This window comes from Sceloporus occidentalis, unplaced genomic scaffold (genome assembly GCF_023333645.1).
Source record: "Sceloporus occidentalis isolate IW3139 unplaced genomic scaffold, rSceOcc1.0.p SCAF_13, whole genome shotgun sequence".
Classification (NCBI taxonomy): Eukaryota; Metazoa; Chordata; class Lepidosauria; order Squamata; family Phrynosomatidae; genus Sceloporus; species Sceloporus occidentalis.
The window spans coordinates 9,500,419-9,518,955 of NW_028316993.1; the positions used below are offsets into that span (position 1 = coordinate 9,500,419).

General features: G+C 42.4%; 1 protein-coding gene across 1 annotated transcript in view; it reads left to right on the forward strand.

The window, feature by feature from the left end:
• The window catches only part of LOC149304887 (IgGFc-binding protein-like), a 31,312-nt gene that overhangs the window by 3,232 nt on the left and 9,543 nt on the right, over nt 1-18,537 (forward strand). Inside the window, exons 4-18 of the mRNA XM_089479149.1 lie at nt 140-732; nt 1,793-2,378; nt 2,538-2,737; nt 3,565-3,706; nt 3,981-5,210; nt 6,217-6,557; nt 7,115-7,688; nt 7,869-8,473; nt 9,645-10,212; nt 10,597-11,189; nt 11,947-12,526; nt 12,945-13,144; nt 14,389-14,524; nt 15,249-16,472; nt 17,896-18,515. Of these exons, the coding sequence (XP_089335275.1) occupies nt 140-732; nt 1,793-2,378; nt 2,538-2,737; nt 3,565-3,706; nt 3,981-5,210; nt 6,217-6,557; nt 7,115-7,688; nt 7,869-8,473; nt 9,645-10,212; nt 10,597-11,189; nt 11,947-12,526; nt 12,945-13,144; nt 14,389-14,524; nt 15,249-16,472; nt 17,896-18,515 (8,192 nt within the window). The remainder of the gene's footprint in view (nt 1-139; nt 733-1,792; nt 2,379-2,537; nt 2,738-3,564; nt 3,707-3,980; nt 5,211-6,216; nt 6,558-7,114; nt 7,689-7,868; nt 8,474-9,644; nt 10,213-10,596; nt 11,190-11,946; nt 12,527-12,944; nt 13,145-14,388; nt 14,525-15,248; nt 16,473-17,895; nt 18,516-18,537) is intronic.

The window sequence follows — 18,537 nt, forward strand, 5'->3', positions numbered from 1 at the left end:
CTCATTCTTATCTATTTTTCTCTTTTAGCCCCAGTTGGTATGCTGCTCTGAATTGATTGAATTTGGCAAGATGTCCTGGATTTATTTATTGATTTACCTGTTTAATTCTTCTTCTCACTTTTCCTTTTTCAATTGCCAGGTCTGCCTTGTGGCCCGAATAGCCACTATGAGGTCTGTGCTCGGGATTGTTCCCAGAATACCTGTGGCAGCATCTCTGTCCCACTCCCTTGTTCATCCAAATGCCAGGAAGGCTGTGTTTGCAATGAGGACTTTGTGCTGAGTGGCGACCAGTGCGTCCCCATGTCCCAGTGTGGCTGCCTCTATCAGGATCACTATTACTTGGCAGGAGAGACTTTCTACCCAACATGCCAGAAGCGTTGTGTGTGCCAGCCTGGAGGGAGCGTGAAGTGTGAAGCTATCTCCTGTGGGCCTGATGAAGAATGCAGGTTGCTTGATGGCATCCAGAAATGTCACCCGACTGGCAACGCTACCTGCTCAGTTTTTGGCAACCCTCACTATCTTTCCTTTGATGGGCTGTACTTTAATTTCCAAGGGACCTGTGCATACACCTTGGCTACAACTAGTACAGAAGATGAGAGACTGCCTCCATTCACAGTGAATGTGGAGAATGAGTCCAATGGTGATGGGAAGGGCTCAGTTACCAAGGCCATCTCTCTCATGGTGTATGGTGTCACAGTAACTTTAGTGCAGAACAAACCAGGACAGGTGAAGGTGAGTTTGTGCTCCTAGGGAACAGCTAATTTTAGACCTTTTAGCCTTTGTGGTAGGGAATCATGGGTTCTCCAGATACTTTGAAGTGCTGCTACCAGAATTCTTTATTTGCCAAACTGGCTGGCTGGCCTTTCTGGGTACTGGTGTCCAAAATATTTGGAGGGCCAAAGGTATTCTGGTTGTGTTTTAGCTTCCTCACCTGTTATCTGCTATTTTATAATTGGGTGTGAAAGGCAACAGTTGGAATAAACTGTTATGTTCTCTTATCCATAAGCATGACTACTTCACAGAACAACAGAATAACAACAGGGGGATCCTCTTTATCAAGGGTAATAGCATTTTCCAACCTCTTCTTATGACCCCTTTGAAGTAATTGCCTGGAATAAATCCATTACTATTTATATTACTCATTATTGTGTCTGCTCTGTTGTTGCTAACCTCCCTCAAGTCAATCTCAAATCATGGTGACCCTGTAGATGAGTCTTCTGTTCTCCCCTACTCTGTTCAGGTCTATCAGGCTCAGGCCTGTGACCTCTCTGACTGAGTCCACTGAAATGGCATGTCATCCCCCTCTCTTTCTTCTGCCTTCTAGCTTTCCTAGCATTATTGTCTTTTCTAATGGTCCATGCCTTCTCATGATGTGCCCAAAATATGACAGCCTCAGTTTAATCATCCTGGCTTCCAGGGAGAGTTCTCAATTTTCAATAAAACCCTAAGAATCTGTAAGAGAATAGCATAAGCATAAAAAGTTCTAATGCAAGGGCTTCTAAGCAGGCTTGAAGTTCTCTTTAAAAATATATGGTAAAGGTAACTAGAAAGCATTATTTCTCATATCAAATAAAATAATGGTTTCTCCATTCATTTGGTTGTTTTTCAAATTTGCCTGCACTATACCCTCTTTACTCCCAAACTGCAACTCATTATAGATACCTACATGATTTGGGACTTATTACTTCTGATTATTTCTTAGAACAAGAAGTCTCTTCAATTGTTTTCTGACTATCAGACATGGCTTTCAAAAACAAAATAACCTGTCTCAATACAATTCTTTTTCTCTTAGGTGAATGGTGTATTCCAGCCTCTTCCTGTGACCCTTTCTATCTCCAAAGGACAACTTAGAGTCTACCAGCATGGCATGAAAGTCTTGATACAAACAGACTTTGGCCTCACTGTGGGCTACGACTTGGTTTACCACATGATAGTCACTGTCCCGGGCACTTATCGGGATGAGATGCGAGGCCTATGTGGCAACTACAATGGGATAAAAGATGATGAGTTCCTTCTCTCTGATAGCAAGACAACTTCTGATGTAGCTACATTTGGGGCAGCCTGGGAAGTTTTGATCCCTGGGACAGACACATCCTGCTCACATGAATGTTCTGGGAGTGGCTGCCAAGTCTGTGAGGAAACAAAAAAGGACATTTTCAAGCAACGTACATACTGTGGGATCCTCACTGCAACGGATGGCCCCTTTAGAGCTTGCCACAGCCAGGTGGACCCCAATGTATACCTCAGTAACTGTGTCTATGATCTGTGCCTGAGCAACGGGGACAGCCCAGCCTTGTGCCAGAGCATTCAGAGCTATGTGTCTGCCTGCCAAGTGGCCGGAGTGTCTGTCCAGCCCTGGAGAACTCTATCTTTTTGCCGTGAGTACTTGAATTATTTTATTTATTGGACCATATATCAGACTTGAATTGCTTACCATTCAGCTTCTTCAGATGACCACTGTATTTACCCCTTCTCCCCAATTTCCTGCCCATTCATATAGGGGTTATCTAACTAATCCATGTTTCCGTCTAATTTAGCTCTCAGCTGTCCAGCCAACAGTCACTATGAAGTTTGTGCCAATCTCTGCTCCACCAGCTGTGCCAAGATTTCTGACCCTCAAAAATGTCCGGAGACCTGTGCAGAGGGCTGCCAGTGTAATGATGGATACTTTTTCGATGGCCTTGGCTGTGTTCCTGTAGAAAGTTGTGGATGCTTTAAGAATGGACGCTACTACCAGGTAGGCTTGTCTTTGGCGACTGCATCCATGGTCCCACTGGGAAATTGGCAGAGCATAAATCTCCATCAGTGTACTTCAGGTAGTGGCCTGAAGTGAGGTCACCTCCTCCTTCTTCACAATTGATTGGTTGTCTGGCTGCTTTTCCATATCTGGGACAAATGTGTGGTGGGAAGTGGTTCTGGATGCCTCCATGAGAAAGATCCAAGGAGGTACTTGTCCTGGATTAAGCAGAGGTTATGCCAGCAGAAGCCACCAATAGGCATCTGGACATATTCTCCCACCTTTTTTGTTGTTTGTAGTCCTTCTGATCATACATTTGTCTTACCTTGCTTGGCTGTAGAATTTCTCAGCATCCATTTTACGGGAGTCAAGCTTTTTCTTCTGTCTTTGAAATGTGAAGGAAAGAAATGAAGTGTTGTGCACAGGGACCTCCCAGCCTAACCAGTTCTTTCAGCTTTGAGCTCAGCAGGTTCATAGGTTTATTGCAGTGTGCCTTCAGGTCAGTTCTGACTTGTGGCAGCCCTAAGGTAATGCTTGCACAGGTTATTCTGAGGCAAGATTTGTTCAGATTGATCTTGCCTTTACCTTGCTCTGAGACTGGGAAAGTGTGACTTGCCAGAAGTCACTGAGTGGGTTTCCATGGCTGAGTGGGGAATCAAAACCTGGTCTCTAGAGTTGTCGTCCACTGCTGAAACAAATGCTCAACGCTGTCTTTCAGGGAAGGAAAAGTCCTTTGAATATCCTGCATTGCAGCAAGAATGCATAATTTATTCTCTTTCTCCACCATTCCCATATTTCTAATCACTTTATTATATTACTCCCACCAGCCCAATGAACAGGTTCTCCTGGACAAATGTCAAGAGCGCTGCCACTGTATCCCAGGCCAGGGAGTGACCTGTGTGACCCACAGCTGTGCCACTGATGAAACCTGTGAGATCCAAGCTGGAGTCATGGACTGCATGAAGAAGGGTAACAGTCATTCATTTAATTCCACTAGCTGTGAGGAATGTTGAACAATTTCATTTCCCCCCTCATCCTTGACATGAAAAAGAAGGTCTTGACATATGGGGACATCTTGTTAAAGAAACTGTCACACACCCATGTGAGATTGAAAAGACCCATGCTTTACTTGTCAGCAGTAATGATACCATCTGGATGGGGGACTGGGTAGGGATTAATTTTGTATTTTATTGTATTTTTAAATGTATTTTTAATGTTGTAACCTCTTTCTTCTTTTCCTCAGGTTATTGTATGGCAGGTTCCAAAGGGAAGGAATTTGTCACAGCATTTCTAGTTAACTCTGATGGTAAAAATGAGGCTGCTGGACCTGATAATAAATTTGAAGTGCTTATTACTGGACATCATGCTGCAACTTCAGTAAGAGTGACTGTGAACAAATCCAAATTCCAAAGAACCGTTTCTGTTAACAAGGGACAGATGGTATCAGTTGAGCTCCCTGACTCCTTAGAAGTCCTGGGGACCGACATCTTTGATGGGACTGTGATGATAGAAGCAAGCAAGGATATCTCTGTATTTTCTTATAACTATAAGAGGGCAACAGTTGGGGCCACAGTGGTGTATCCAGTACATCAACTGGGCAGACTGTACTATGTGGTATCTCCAGCAGTTCCCTGGTTTAAAGTATTTGTAGTGGTGGCTCATGAAGTTCCTACTAGAGTTGATATTTATCTGCAAGGGGATGTAATATTCCAGGAAAGGCCTTATCTTGCAGGAAGCAGGCTTGTTGTTGACCTCCAGGCCTTCCAAGCAGTCCAGATCCAAAGCTTAGGTAATTTATCAGGCACCCGGGTTGAATCCAATGCACCTGTGGCTGTCTTGAGTGGGCACAGATGTGCTGTGAAACACACACACTGTGACCATGTTGTTGAACAGCTTTTGCCTGTTTCCAGCTGGGGAACCACCTTCATTGTGCCTCCTCTGTCCTTCCAGAGCACATTTGATATTGTGTATGTGATTGCATCTCAAAACACTTTGATCAGGTATCAGTCGGGACCCAAAGAAGATTTCTTTAACTCGGTGGCTGGACAAGTCATCGAGTTTGAAATAGAAAGTTCTCAACCACTTTACATTTCTTCTGATGCTGGGATCCAGGTTTCATTCTTCTTCACTGGAGTCCGAAGAGGAAACATAACTTTTGACCCATTTCTCATCAATATCCCAGCTTTAACAAGTTACTGCAACTCATACTACATTGATGGAATGAGCCAGTTTGAAAGTTATGCAGTCATCATAGCCAAAACCTCAGAATCCAGCAGGATCTTGCTAAAGAAGAAAGTCATTGGAAACATCCAGTGGAGACCAGTCCCAGGCACAGAATATTCTTGGGCTGAACATAGCTTGACCAGTGAGGATCGTGCTCTCTCCTTGGACCATCCCAGCACTCCCTTTGGCCTCCTTGTCTTTGGAGCATCATCATACACTGGCTATGGCTCTGTGGCCCTTTGCTCATGCAGTGAGTATATGCCAGTATTTATGTGTGTGTGTGTGCATGTGCGTGTGTAAGATATTAATGAGTTAATATATAAATGAGCTATCATGTTAATGAGCTACCATATTAATAATCAACTATTAGTGGTTTTAGTATGATGCCTACTCATCTTGTCTTGCTGTATAATTGTACCTTTACAATGATTTTTTATAAAAGGAAAAGAAATACAATTAATGCTAATTGGAAATGATGGGAACATTTTTACAAAACAACAGTAAAACAAAAACAGTAAAAAAAGACAATATATAATAAATAATAAAAATAAAACTTTTATTTATATCCCGCTCTTCTGTAGCAAAACAATCAGAGCATCTCACAGTAAAACATCCACATACAATATAATACATAAAATTACAATATCCCCCCCCCTTAAAAGAGAATTAAATATAAAGCTTAGAACTATATCACATTAGCTTTATATGTTCCATCACTGTTTGTGGTTAAAGTTACCATCAATATTTTCCTCCTAAAAGCACTGTCTGTCATGTTTTGGAAATTGTCATGCCTATTCTTATTAAACTGACTGCTGTACATAGTGAAAAGAGATGGTTTCTAACTTCTGGATAGTAATGTCAAAATATCAACTAGAGGACAGGTACCATGTGGAGCAAAGAAGTGAGAATTTAGCTGCCTGGATTCAGAGCTTCAAATGCACATTTCTCATTTCAAAAGATCATAGGCATAGGGAACTATACTCACAGCTTCTGAGAATGCCGAGATCTGTCTCTGTCCCTGAAGGCCCAGGTAGACACACATTTATCCATCAGTCCATTTATAGAAGAGAGATAATATAACCACCTTAATCAATGCAGAGATAATTTCCCAAACATATTGCTGAAATATGCTAAACTGTGCCTTGGTTTGCAGATAGGTGGGTTAGTATCTTTCATATTTTGACTTACATGATACATCCTTACGGCTGAATATTTGTAGTTTTACAATGAATTGCCCTGGAATTGTTCCTCTCTAGGTGACCCACTTGCTTCGTGCAGCTTGATCAAATGTGGGAAGGAGGAAAAGTGTGAGGTCATAGAGGGACACCCATTCTGTGTGGCAAAATCTGAATCCATTTGCTGGGCACAGAGAGGTCACCATTATCACACCTTTGATGGGAGGAACTTTGACTTCATGGGCACCTGTACCTACACTGTTGCCAAGACTTGCAGCCTGGATGCAGCTCTTCCTTCTTTCAACATTGAGGCTAAGGATGAAAACAAGGGCAATCTTCATGTTTCTTATTTTGGTTGTGTGACTATCACAGTCTACAACATCACAGTCTCTGTCATGAGAAATGAGATTGGACTTGTCAGGGTAAGTCAGGGTGACAACCAATTTTCCATTTCACTCTCACTTTCCCAAATGTCATTTTGTCAATGAGTAATTCTGCCACTTTCTTCTACTTTGCATGGTGCCATGATTCTCCAGCCCCATCTGTGTAATGGTTCCTCACTCCTTAACTTTCCTAGAATTGCTTCACATTGATTTTCTTTTGGTTAATCTTTTTATGTTTTTCTTTTTTAAAATAAATGTTATTAACTATAAAATCACACATACAACATTTAAACAACATAGGGCCCGAACAGACAGGCCAAAATAAAGCTGCTTCAGGTCACTTTGGAGGTATGCTGTTTAAATGATGCATGCATCCTAAGAGGCTGGAAGCAGCGCCAAAGCCATGCTCCAGTCCTAAGGATGAATATCCTCATACTTTTTTTATTTAAATAAATTATTTTGAAAAAGATTGAATTTAAAAGCCACGTGCCATTAAAAAATATCCCAGCTCCAAACCCATCTTCTTCAGTAGAATATATGACATTGTAAGAAAATAAAACTCATCAACTCTTGATTGTGCATATTCTCTCCCACAGGTGAATAACCAGCAATCCCGCTTGCCCATCTCCCTGAATGAAGGTAAACTTCATCTCTACCAGAGTGTGGGTGGCATCCTTATGGAGACTGACTTCTCCTTGAAGATTTCCTATGACTGGGATGACTCTTTGGTGATCACAATACCAAGGATGTTTTCAGACAGTGTGTGTGGCCTTTGTGGGAACTACAACAATGATCCTGCTGATGACTTCACCACTCCCAGTAGAGCCCTGGCCTCCAGTCCAGTGGAGTTTGGGAGCAGCTGGAAGGTGGACGATGGAGACAGGTTCTGCTGGGATGACTGCCCAGGGGGTTGCAAAAGCTGCTCTCCAGAACTAACCAGCAAATATAAAGCAGAACCATTCTGTGGCTGGATCACCAAAGGAGGGAGTGGCCCATTCAGCCAATGCCATGCTGTGATCAGTCCTGAGATCTTCCTGGAAAACTGTGTCTATGACGTCTGCATGAATGATGGCCTCAAGGAAGTACTGTGTGAAGCCCTAAAGAACTATGCAGAAATTTGCCAGAAAGAGGGAATTGCTGTTTCTGACTGGAGAATGGCCACTGGATGCTGTGAGTCTCCCAGGGGGTTGAATGGAAGGGTGGGATCAGAACAAAGGGGGACCCTTGTAATGGAGACATCCCCATGTGTGGTATCCCCTTATGGACTTCTGCAGCTCTCTCTATGTGCCTTTTCACTATAAGATGCCTTTTAAAAACTTTTGTCTTATTTTTGTCTTCTTCCTTCCACAGCCTCCTTCGTCTGCCCTGCAAACAGCCAATACAAGGCCTGTGGACCTGCATGTCCTACGACCTGCAACGATGAGGCTCTTCCCAGCAGCTGTGCCTCATTGCCTTGTGTGGAGACCTGCCAGTGCAATGAAGGCTTTGTTTGGGATGCTGGGAAATGCATCCCCAGGGCTGACTGTGGGTGCCTCTTTGAGGAGAAGCTCTTCTCTCCTGGGCAGCAATTATGGGGAGATGGCAGCTGCACAAGGCGCTGCACCTGTGACCCAGAGACCAAACGGGTGACCTGCCAGGCAGCCAGCTGCAGGAGTGGGGAGCAGTGCAGGGTGGAGGATGGCATCCAGAATTGCTATCCCACCGATTATGCCACCTGCTATGCTTCAAGGGGCACTCATTACAGTACTTTTGATGGGCAAAGGTTTGACTTCCAGGGCACCTGTGTATATCAGTTGGCAGGTCTCTGTGAGAAGAGGAAAGATCTGGTGGATTTCCAGGTTCTTGTCCAAAATAGCCATGAAATCAGCCATTCTGCAACCTTCCTGAAAATGGTGGAAATCAGGCTTGATGGAACTGTGATTGTGATTAATAGAGAACACCCTGGGAAAGTCATGGTGAGTTTATTGTCTTCCTTTTGGAAAGGCAGCTCTTTTTAATGGCTCCCCCCCCCCCCAACCCCCTTTCACTTCTTCATCCTTATTTAAGACGAGAGCAGAGCAAGTGAGCTCTGTTTTGAGATCCAGTAAGAGATGCCCCCCAAATGTACAACTGAAATCTGGACCCACATCTAGTTTGCTGCTTAAAATGCAGATGAGAAGAAGGAAGGTATGTCTGTCCTGGTCTCCTTTCATGTCAGGGTGCAGTTAACGTTGAACTGATCCATCATTTAAGACATCTTGTATCCACATTACTACCAGTTTAACTTATATCAATATATTTAAACAAATTCTTTTATTTCGACCAAAAGAAAACCTTCCAACTTTATCCAGCAAATATTTGTATCTACTAAATTTGTACTGTAGAATTATATCCAATTTCTTAATTCTATTTTATCTTATACACTCCAGTAACTTATCCTGCACTATTTTCACAGTTGGCAACCATTCTTCATTAAACCTATTAATAGATTTATTTTTTAAAAGATGTGTCAATTTTTCCATTTCTATGTAGTCAACAATTTTTTCAAACCATTCCAATAATTGAGGTATCTTGTCAGTTTTCCAGTTTGCTGCATATATTATTCTGGCCCCAATCAACAAATAAAATCTTTTCTTTCCTTCAGATTTCCCCATCTCTTTATCTATTATTCCCAAAAGTAAATAAATTTAGAAAGACCAGTGATAATAACCTTTGTCCTCATTTGGGAAGAGCCTGCTCTTGGCTGCCTGTATCTGTGTTTGTGTGATATCACTTCCCAAAGGTGCTTATACTGTGGTTCATGCCAACCATGTCTGAATTTGCAAGGATCTTGTCTGAAAGCAGAGACAGTGAAGAGAAAAAGATTGACATATGCCATTTTTATTTTGATGGTTCCAGACAGTGGGGAAACAAGTTAGAAAAGTTAGAACTGCTTTCTTTTGGACTGCAGCAAACTTCCAGCCAAGCAAAAATCTCTTACAAAGAAATATGAAGGCTGTTAACTGAAATAACTGTGTCCACCAGAGGAGATAAAATGAGCTTAAATTATTCCACTGATATGTTTTGTTTTCCTTTATGTTCTGGGCATTCCCTGCATTACAAAGACTCACCTGAAATTCCCATCTCTTTCTTTGCGAATAATTGTAGGTGAATGGCTTTTTGACCAACCTGCCTTACAGAACTGGAAACGGGAAGATGCTCATCTATAGGACAGGGCAAGAGGCAGTTGTTCAGACTTATTTCCACCTGACAGTCACCTTTGATTGGCAAAGCCGTGTCACTGTAACAGTGCCCAGCTCTTATGCCAGTGCCCTTTGTGGTCTCTGTGGGAACTTCAATGGCAACAAACTTGCTGAGATGATCATGAAAGATAGAGAAGTGACCCTGAATCCATCAGCTTTTGGTCAGAGCTGGAAAATACGGGAGGTACCAGGCTGTACTGAACTGGACAAAGAAGAGTGTGCTGGGCTGTCAACCCTTACAAGCCGCCAGCGGCGTCTTGGGAGGGACTGTGGGCTCATCCTGTCCAAGAGAGGTCCCTTCCAAGAGTGTCACAGCAGAATTGATCCTGAAGAATACTTCCAAGATTGTGTGTATGATTCCTGCTTCTTCAAAGGCCAACAAGCTGTGATCTGCCAGGCCATCACCAACTATGCAGCAGCCTGTCAGGCAACTGGGGCAACTCTTGAGGCTTGGAGATCTGACACCTTTTGCAGTAAGTGCAAACTGTATTGAGTAGATTTTCTGGGTGAAAGAGTGCATAGTCATTATGTGTTCAAAAAAGCACAATATGTTTTTCAAAGTACGGGAATCATGATTTTTTAAAAAAAATAATTGAAAGAGAAACATTTTATTATTCCAGTGCCATTTTATTATTTGCAAGGTTAAAGGCTAGCAACTCTGAAGAGAAAATCTGCACATGAAATCAAATGCAAGCAGTACACTAAAGGCTTGCTCTCAGTCTGAAAGTTGCTTTCAAATTAAGTCCATGCAATCTTTATACACTCATTTTTAACATGCCAACCTGGAATGAGTGATTGATTTACCATCTTAGATCTTCCCCTGTCTTTTTACTTTTACTGTTCTTTCCAATTTCCAGGTATTTCATGTGGCCTGAATAGCCACTATGAGCTCTGTGCTCGCAGCTGTGCCCAGAGTACTTGTGGCAGCATCTCTGTCCCACTCCCTTGTTCATCCAAATGCCAGGAAGGCTGTGTTTGCAATGAGGACTTTGTGCTGAGTGGCGACCAGTGCGTCCCCATGTCCCAGTGTGGATGCCTCTATCAGGATCACTATTACTTGGCAGGAGAGACTTTCTACCCAACATGCCAGAAGCGTTGTCTGTGCCAGCCTGGAGGGAGCGTGAAGTGTGAAGCTATCTCCTGTGGGCCTGATGAAGAATGCAGGTTGCTTGATGGCATCCAGAAATGTCACCCGACTGGCAACGCTACCTGCTCAGTTTTTGGCAACCCTCACTATCTTTCCTTTGATGGGCTGTACTTTAATTTCCAAGGGACCTGTGCATACACCTTGGCTACAACTAGTACAGATGATGAGAGACTGACTCCATTCGCAGTGAATGTGGAGAATGAGTCCAATGGTGATGGGAAGGGCTCAGTTACCAAGGTCATCTCTCTCATGGTGTACGGTGTCACAGTGACTCTAGTGCAGAACAAACCAGGACAGGTGAAGGTGAGTTTGGGCTGCTAAGAAACAGTTCATTTTAGGCCTTTAGCCTTTGCGGTTGGGAATCTTAGACTTTCCAGATACTTTGGAGTGCTAGTCTCAACATTTTTTAATCATTGACCATGCTGACCAGGGTTTTTGGAGATTCAAATCCAAAATATTTGGATGGCCCTTTATTTAGTTGTTCCTTCTGTTCAAGCAGCTGGTAAGTGTCCTGCCATAAATGAGTGGAAGATAGATGTCTCCTCTGGGCATTTTCTATGGCCACCAAATTGCATTGTAGCTGAGTATGCATGATTTATTTTCCACAGAATTGTAGATTTCCCTCCAACTCTTTCAGTGTATATTTTAGATAATGCTGTTGTACTTTGGCCACATCATGAGAAAGTATCACTTGAAAGGGTGATCATCTAAGAGGGTGGAAGGCAATAGATAAAGAGGAAGACTGCACACCAGATGGATGGACTCAGTCAGGGAGGCCACAAATCTGAATCTAGAGGACCTAAGCATATGGTGAGGGACGGGGGTCTTGGAAATATCTCATCCACAGGGTTGCCATGAGTCGCAGGCAATTCAGGGGCAGTTAACAACAACAAATCACAATTGAATGACATAAACAAAAAGCTACCAATATGAACTGAATAGCTTATTTTAATTTGATATTAGAAGGACCAGAATGCAGATAAAATAACGTGCTCAATCAAACATGGCTTCTTCTCAAAACAACTTTAATATAATAGGTGAATCTTCTTCTTTCTCAAAGGTGAATGAAGTGTTCCAGCTCCTTCCTATGATCCATTCAGAAGGAAGGCTGAAAGCCTATCAGCATGGCATGAAAGTCTTGATAGAAACTGACTTTGGCCTCACTGTGGGCTATGACTTGGTCTACCACATGACAATCACCATCCCAGGCACTTACCAAGGCCAGGTGCGTGGCCTTTGTGGGAATTACAATGGGCAGAAGGATGATGAGTTCTTCCTCCCCAATGGAATTGTAATCTCTAATGCAACTGCATTTGGAGCTGCCTGGAAGGTTGGGACTACTGGAAAAGATACATCCTGCTCACCTGGATGCTCTGGGAGTAGCTGCCCAGTCTGTGAGGGAAGGAAGAAGGATGTTTTCAAGCAGCACAACTACTGTGGGGTCCTCACTGCCATTGATGGCCCCTTCAGAGCTTGCCACAGCCAGGTGGACCCCACTGTGTACTTCAATAACTGTGTCTATGATCTGTGCATGAGCAATGGGGACAGCCCAGCCTTGTGCCAGAACATCCAGAGCTATGTGTCTGCCTGCCAAGAAGCCAGGGTCTCTGTTGATCATTGGAGGAGTCCATCATTCTGTCGTAAGTTATCCAGACTGGGTGGCAGGTGTATGCTGAGAAATGAAATGGCAGCAGCATCCCTTTTTCCTTGGGACATAATAGGATCTCTTATTTTTATTCTACAAATGCCCTCACAGTGCAATAGCTGTCAGAAGTATTGAGTAGCTCTCTACAAGTATAAGACTAGAATATTCTAATGATTTTAAAATGAAGAAAATTTGTCCAAACTTTTGATTTTTTAAAATTTGATTTGTGAGAAATTTAATCTTCTTTGTCAGGGAGTTCCAGTGCCACAATAAATTACAATTCCCAGGATTCCCTAGCACTAAACCAGGACAGTTAAAGCAGTCTGAAACTGGATTATTTCTGCAATATGTTTTGGACCCCAGTCATCCTGGGAGTCTTTTCATCTGATATGTTTGTTTGTTTGTTTGTTTAGCTCTTAGCTGTCCAGCCAACAGTCACTATGAGGTTTGTTCTGATCTCTGCTCTACCAACTGTGCCAGGATTACTGACTTCAGAGTATGTCCAGAGACCTGTGCAGAGGGCTGTCAGTGTAATGATGGCTATTTCTTTGATGGCATTGACTGTGTTCCTGAAGAAAGTTGTGGGTGTTTCAAGAATGGACATTATTACAAGGTAAACTGATCTTTGCAATCTTATTGCCCCAGCTTCCTCTTGTGTTGCTGTTATTTTGAATCAGATCAGGAATGTTTCCTTCTAAGTGTCTATACTTTCCTCAGCTCCATACATTTTTTTATGGGCTATCCCAATTTGGAATTTTTGGACCTCTGTTCCAATGAAATTTAGAATTTTTCAGCATCCAATGAATAGGAGCCATTTTCTTCCCTTTTCTTGGATGTCAGTGATGGTTTGTCGATGGGGTGTGTGGTGTTATGGTTTATGTTTTTAGCTGGTTATAACTTTGACAGTTTAATCCCCTTTTAACTTTTGTATTTTATGAATTTTCAACTGTTATTAAAATCTGTTGTTACCTTGAATCCTGAACTGGGGGATGATCATGATGATGATGATGCAGAGGGTAATGCTTCATCTGTACCATTCCTTAGCTCTCTCACCTCCTGGAAGGGTGCATCCGGAAGCACAGAGTGCTGCTGTAGCCATTTACTGGATGGGGAGAAGAAAGCAAAAGGCAAATAGGCAGCCAGGCGGATAGAGCTGAAGTCACCCTCATGTATCTTCATTGACTAACTGGAGATTTGAGAGGGTGAGGTCAGCTTTCTTCACCCAGTGGCAAACTGTAACCTAGCCAGGTATTGCCTATGCAATTCTTCCTTCCTTCCACCACAGCCAGTAAGAAGCCATGGGAACCCAGTCTAGGCACATGAATGCTGCCTGAGTGGGGAAGATGGGTTTTACACAAGAAGGTAATGAATATATCTTTTGCAGCTTCAAAAGAGGACATGCCTACATGCAGCCTCAGGTTATGCCCACGTAAGTCACCAGTAAGATTCCAGCATTGAAGTGCTGACTAAGGCCTGTTACAGACTGCCAAAATAAAGCTGCTTCGGGTCTCTTTGGAGGTATGCTGTTTAAAGGATGTATGCATCCTAAGAATCCGGAAGCTGCACCAAAGCTGCACTCCAGTGCTTAGGAATGGAGTGTGGCTTTGGCGCGACTTCTGGACTCTTAGGACCCATGCATCATTTAAATAGCATACCTCCAAAGAGACCCGAAGCAGCTTTATTTTAGCAGTCTGTAATAGGCCTAAGTGCAGTAAGTGTAGTCTAGCTCCTTCAGGACTCAACATATACACTAGCAAAGCTTCGAGTGAATTGGCTCCATCTTGCCTAATGATTTATGTGAATTTTCATCTGCACACACTCTCATCAGTATGATTGCTTTATTATTTCTCCCACCAGCCTAATGAACAAGTTCTACTGAACAAGTGCCAGGAGCGTTGCCACTGTATCCCAGGCCAGGGAGTGACTTGCCAGACCCACAGATGTGCTGCTGATGAAATTTGTGAGATCCGAGATGGCATCATGGATTGCCTTGGTAAGGATAACAAAGTAGATGTAAATCCATTAAAGCTCATGCTCCCAACTTCTTTCTTTCAGTTAGTCTCAAAGGTGCTGCAAGATCTTTCACATACTGATTCTACAGACTAACTGGGCTGTATCTTTGAAGAGACATTCACTTACTTAGGCTGATATGAAGGATGCAAATTCTTCATTGTCTTATTCTCACACATGAGAACAAAAAGCAGTTTTTCTTTTTGTCTGCAAGATGGTCCTAGACCATCTATCTATCTATCTATCTATCTATCTATCTATCTATCTATCTATCCATCCATCCATCCATCCCACTTAAAAGTCACCCTTACAAAGATCAGGACAGTGGATCAATATAGTAAACCAATGCAATATAATGAAGAAAACAAAAACTCCAAAATATGGAGGAAAGCAAAGAAAACATCCTTCCCCCATGAAAGAGATCAAACCAGTAAGTTTGGAAATAAAAAAGGAGATGACATCAAAACTTCTACAATCCTGGTGTCACTTGCATCTTCACTAGAATATCATTTCATAAATGGAGCAGCAAAACTGAGAAGGCTTTCTCCTTGTATTGTGGCACTTGAAAAGTGCAATGCAAATGATTTCTCTCTTGTACACTAGCAAAGCCTCAAACATTAATCTTTCCTTGTACATGTTGTTCTCCTAAAAATCTGATAATGATAATTGCCATTTACCTAATAATCCCATTCTTTCTTTCCATTTAGGCTCTTGTGCAGCAAGTTCGAAGGGGAAGGAATTTGTCACAGTATTTCTTCACAACTGGCAACCTGTACAAAATACTAGGCTTGTGCTGCTTATTACTGGGCATCATCCTGCAACCTCAGTCACAGTAACAGTTAAAATCCCTATGTTTCAGAGAACTATTGCAGTTAATGAGGGACAGATGGTGTCAGTGGAACTCCCTACCTCTGTAGAGATGGTTGGAACAGACATCTTTGATGCAACTGTGCTGATACAATCTGACAAAGACATTTCAGTATTCTCCCTCAGTTACAAGGGCTACTCACCTGGTGCCACAGTAGTGTATCCAGTCCAGCAGCTTGGCACACAGTATTATGTGATAACCCCACCAGGGGATATATCAGGAACATTCAAGGAATTTGCTGTTGTAGCCTATCAAACCTCTACTAGAGTTGACATTCATTTGACAGGCACTGTGATATTCAAAGGGCAGACCTATACTGGAGGAAGCAGGCTTGCTGTTGACCTGGAAGCCTTCCAAGCAATCCAGATCCAAAGTTCAGATGATTTATCTGGCACTAGAGTCGAATCCACAGAACCTGTGGCTATTCTGAGTGGGCACAACTGTGCTGTGAAAAACACAGCATGCGATCATGTTGTTGAACAACTCCTACCTGTTTCCAGCTGGGGAAAGGCCTTCATTATCCCTCCCTTATCCTTGCAGAAGACATTTGACATGGTGTTTGTAATTGCTTCCCAAGCTACGCTGATAAAATACCAGTCTGGGCCCAAAGAAGATTCCCGTAACATGATGGCAGGGGAAGTTGTCTCATTTCAGGTGCAAGGTTCTCATCCATTGTACCTCTCTGCTGATGCAGGAATCCAGGTTGCCTACTTTTTCACAGGAGCTGATAATAGAGGTCTAGCAGTTGACCCATTCCTTATCAATTTACCAGCCTTGACAAGCTACTGTAACTCATACTACATTAATGGAATGAATCAGTTCAATAGTTACGCTATCATCATAGCCAAAACCTCAGAGTCCAGTGGCATCAAATTAGGGAAGGAACCCATTGGAAACATCCAGTGGACACCAGTCCCAGGCACAGAATATTCTTGGGCTGAACAAAACCTGGGAAAAGAGGAAGGAGCTGTTATGATGGAGCACTCCAGCACTCCTTTTGGGCTCCTCATCTTTGGAGTCTCACAAATTGAAGGTTATGGTTCTGTGGCCCTTTGCTCTTGTGGTAAGCATTCATGCACATCACTTCAACGTGAGTTTTTACTTGTTTTATTAAAATGTCTATTTCTCTTGCTGTGATACAAAAGAAACAAAACAGCTTATGACAATATACATTAAAAAATAAAATCCATCAAAATAGTTTGACAACAACAATGAAAAAAAACCCGATTCAAATGAATCATTTGACCATAATATACAGGTTGTCTGGACATTCTGGCCATTTTTCTGGATTTGACAGAGAGTATGGAAGGTAAAATTTAAAAGAAATGAAAAGTAAATGTCTGTACAAACACTTATATTCTCCTCACATTTGCCTAAAGCTTTGGTATTTTAAACACTGTTGCAGATATAATTATTGAACTGGCATCTAAGAGTAAAAATGGCAACTGATGGACAAAGAAGCTAAATATGAAGAATGCAGAGCTTGGAAAGTTGGATTTAAAAGTTAATTCACTAATGTAGGTAGAGATTTGGCCTGGGTCAATTTTAGTAATAGGTTTTTTGAGTGGCTGAGCACCAAACAATACTGTATGTTGCTCCAGGAGGAGAAAAGGGGTTGCTTCACTCTTTCTCCCATCTTCCTTTGTACTCTGTCATAGTTTTAATGAGTTTTAATAATAATGCAGTGGGTAGGCCACAGAGAGGAAAGATAGACTCTTGCTGAGTGGAGGAAGGTTCTAAATCTAGAGTTTGGTCTAACCTTCCTTTCTGCCCCATCCTACTTCTTTCTCCCCTTTTTTGTCTCAGCAGCTTCTTGTATTTAAAGAAATGAGATGTAGTTCTTTTCAGTTTATTTCAAAATCATATGCAAAAGTACACCTTGAATTACTTAGAGAAATGTTTATTGGTTAGCCCTTAGGCCATTTCAAAATAACACAAAATAGCACTAAAACTAATAAAACACACTATAAACTCCTATAGAAATTCTATAGCAATTACACAAGAGCGAAAAATGTATAGAGGTGTTGGAATGTAAATAGAGGAGTTTATTCTATGGTGTTTTAATTCGCTTACCTCTATCTGGTTTAAACCTTAATTTGGGTGGCATCCTGATCTTATCAGACGTTTTTTGCTGCCTAATTTGCTGCCTGAATATAGCCCAGGTCCACCCCTGCTTCCAGGATTGCTCCTCCGGCCATTTTCCCAAGCCAGAAAACTCCCAGATCCAAAAAGAGCTGGGATAAACAGCTTTAGAAGTGTTAATGGACCCTGGATGTATTCAGGTGGCAAATTAGGCAGCAAAAACCATCTGATCATAAGATCAGGATGCTGCCCGAATTTAAAGTTTAATCTGAATAGAGGTAAACGGAATTAAAACACAATGGGATAAGCTCCTAGGAGCATTACATGTGTACAGATTTATCTCAAAAATTGAAAGACTTTAACATCAGAATTGGCCTGATGAGTTTGATTACTGTTTCATTCAGATGCAATTCCGGTCCCAGTCCCAGCATCCTGCCCTGAGAACAGTCACTATGAGGCCTGTGGAAATGCCTGCCCCATGACCTGTTCTGACCGCACTGCTCCCTCAACGTGTGATGATACCTGTGCTGCCATCTGCCAGTGCAATGAGGGCTATGTTCTTAGCGCTGGCAAATGTGTCCCTGTGGAGACCTGCAACTGCACTCATAAAGGTGCAACTTACAAGGCAGAAGAGGAGTTCTGGGATGATGAAGACTGTCATACTCTCTGCAAGTGTGACCCCACTTTAGGCAAGGTTGTGTGCAAAGAAGATTCCTGCAAGGGCAATAAGAAATGTGCTGTAGTCAATGGGGTCCGGGGCTGTCATGCCCTCAAGCACTACACTTGCATAGGAACTGGAGATCCTCACTACACTACCTTTGATGGAAAGAAATATGATTTCATGGGAACATGTGTTTATCAGATGGTGGGGCTCTGCTCCAAAGATCCTGCCCTAGTCCCATTTATGGTCAGTGTGGAGAATAACAACCGAGGCAATAAGGCAGTATCCTTCACCAAAGTGGTGACGCTTGAAGTCTACAATATGAACATCAGTCTGAGCCAAGAATATCCAAACAAGATTCAGGTATGTATACTGGGCAAAGGAT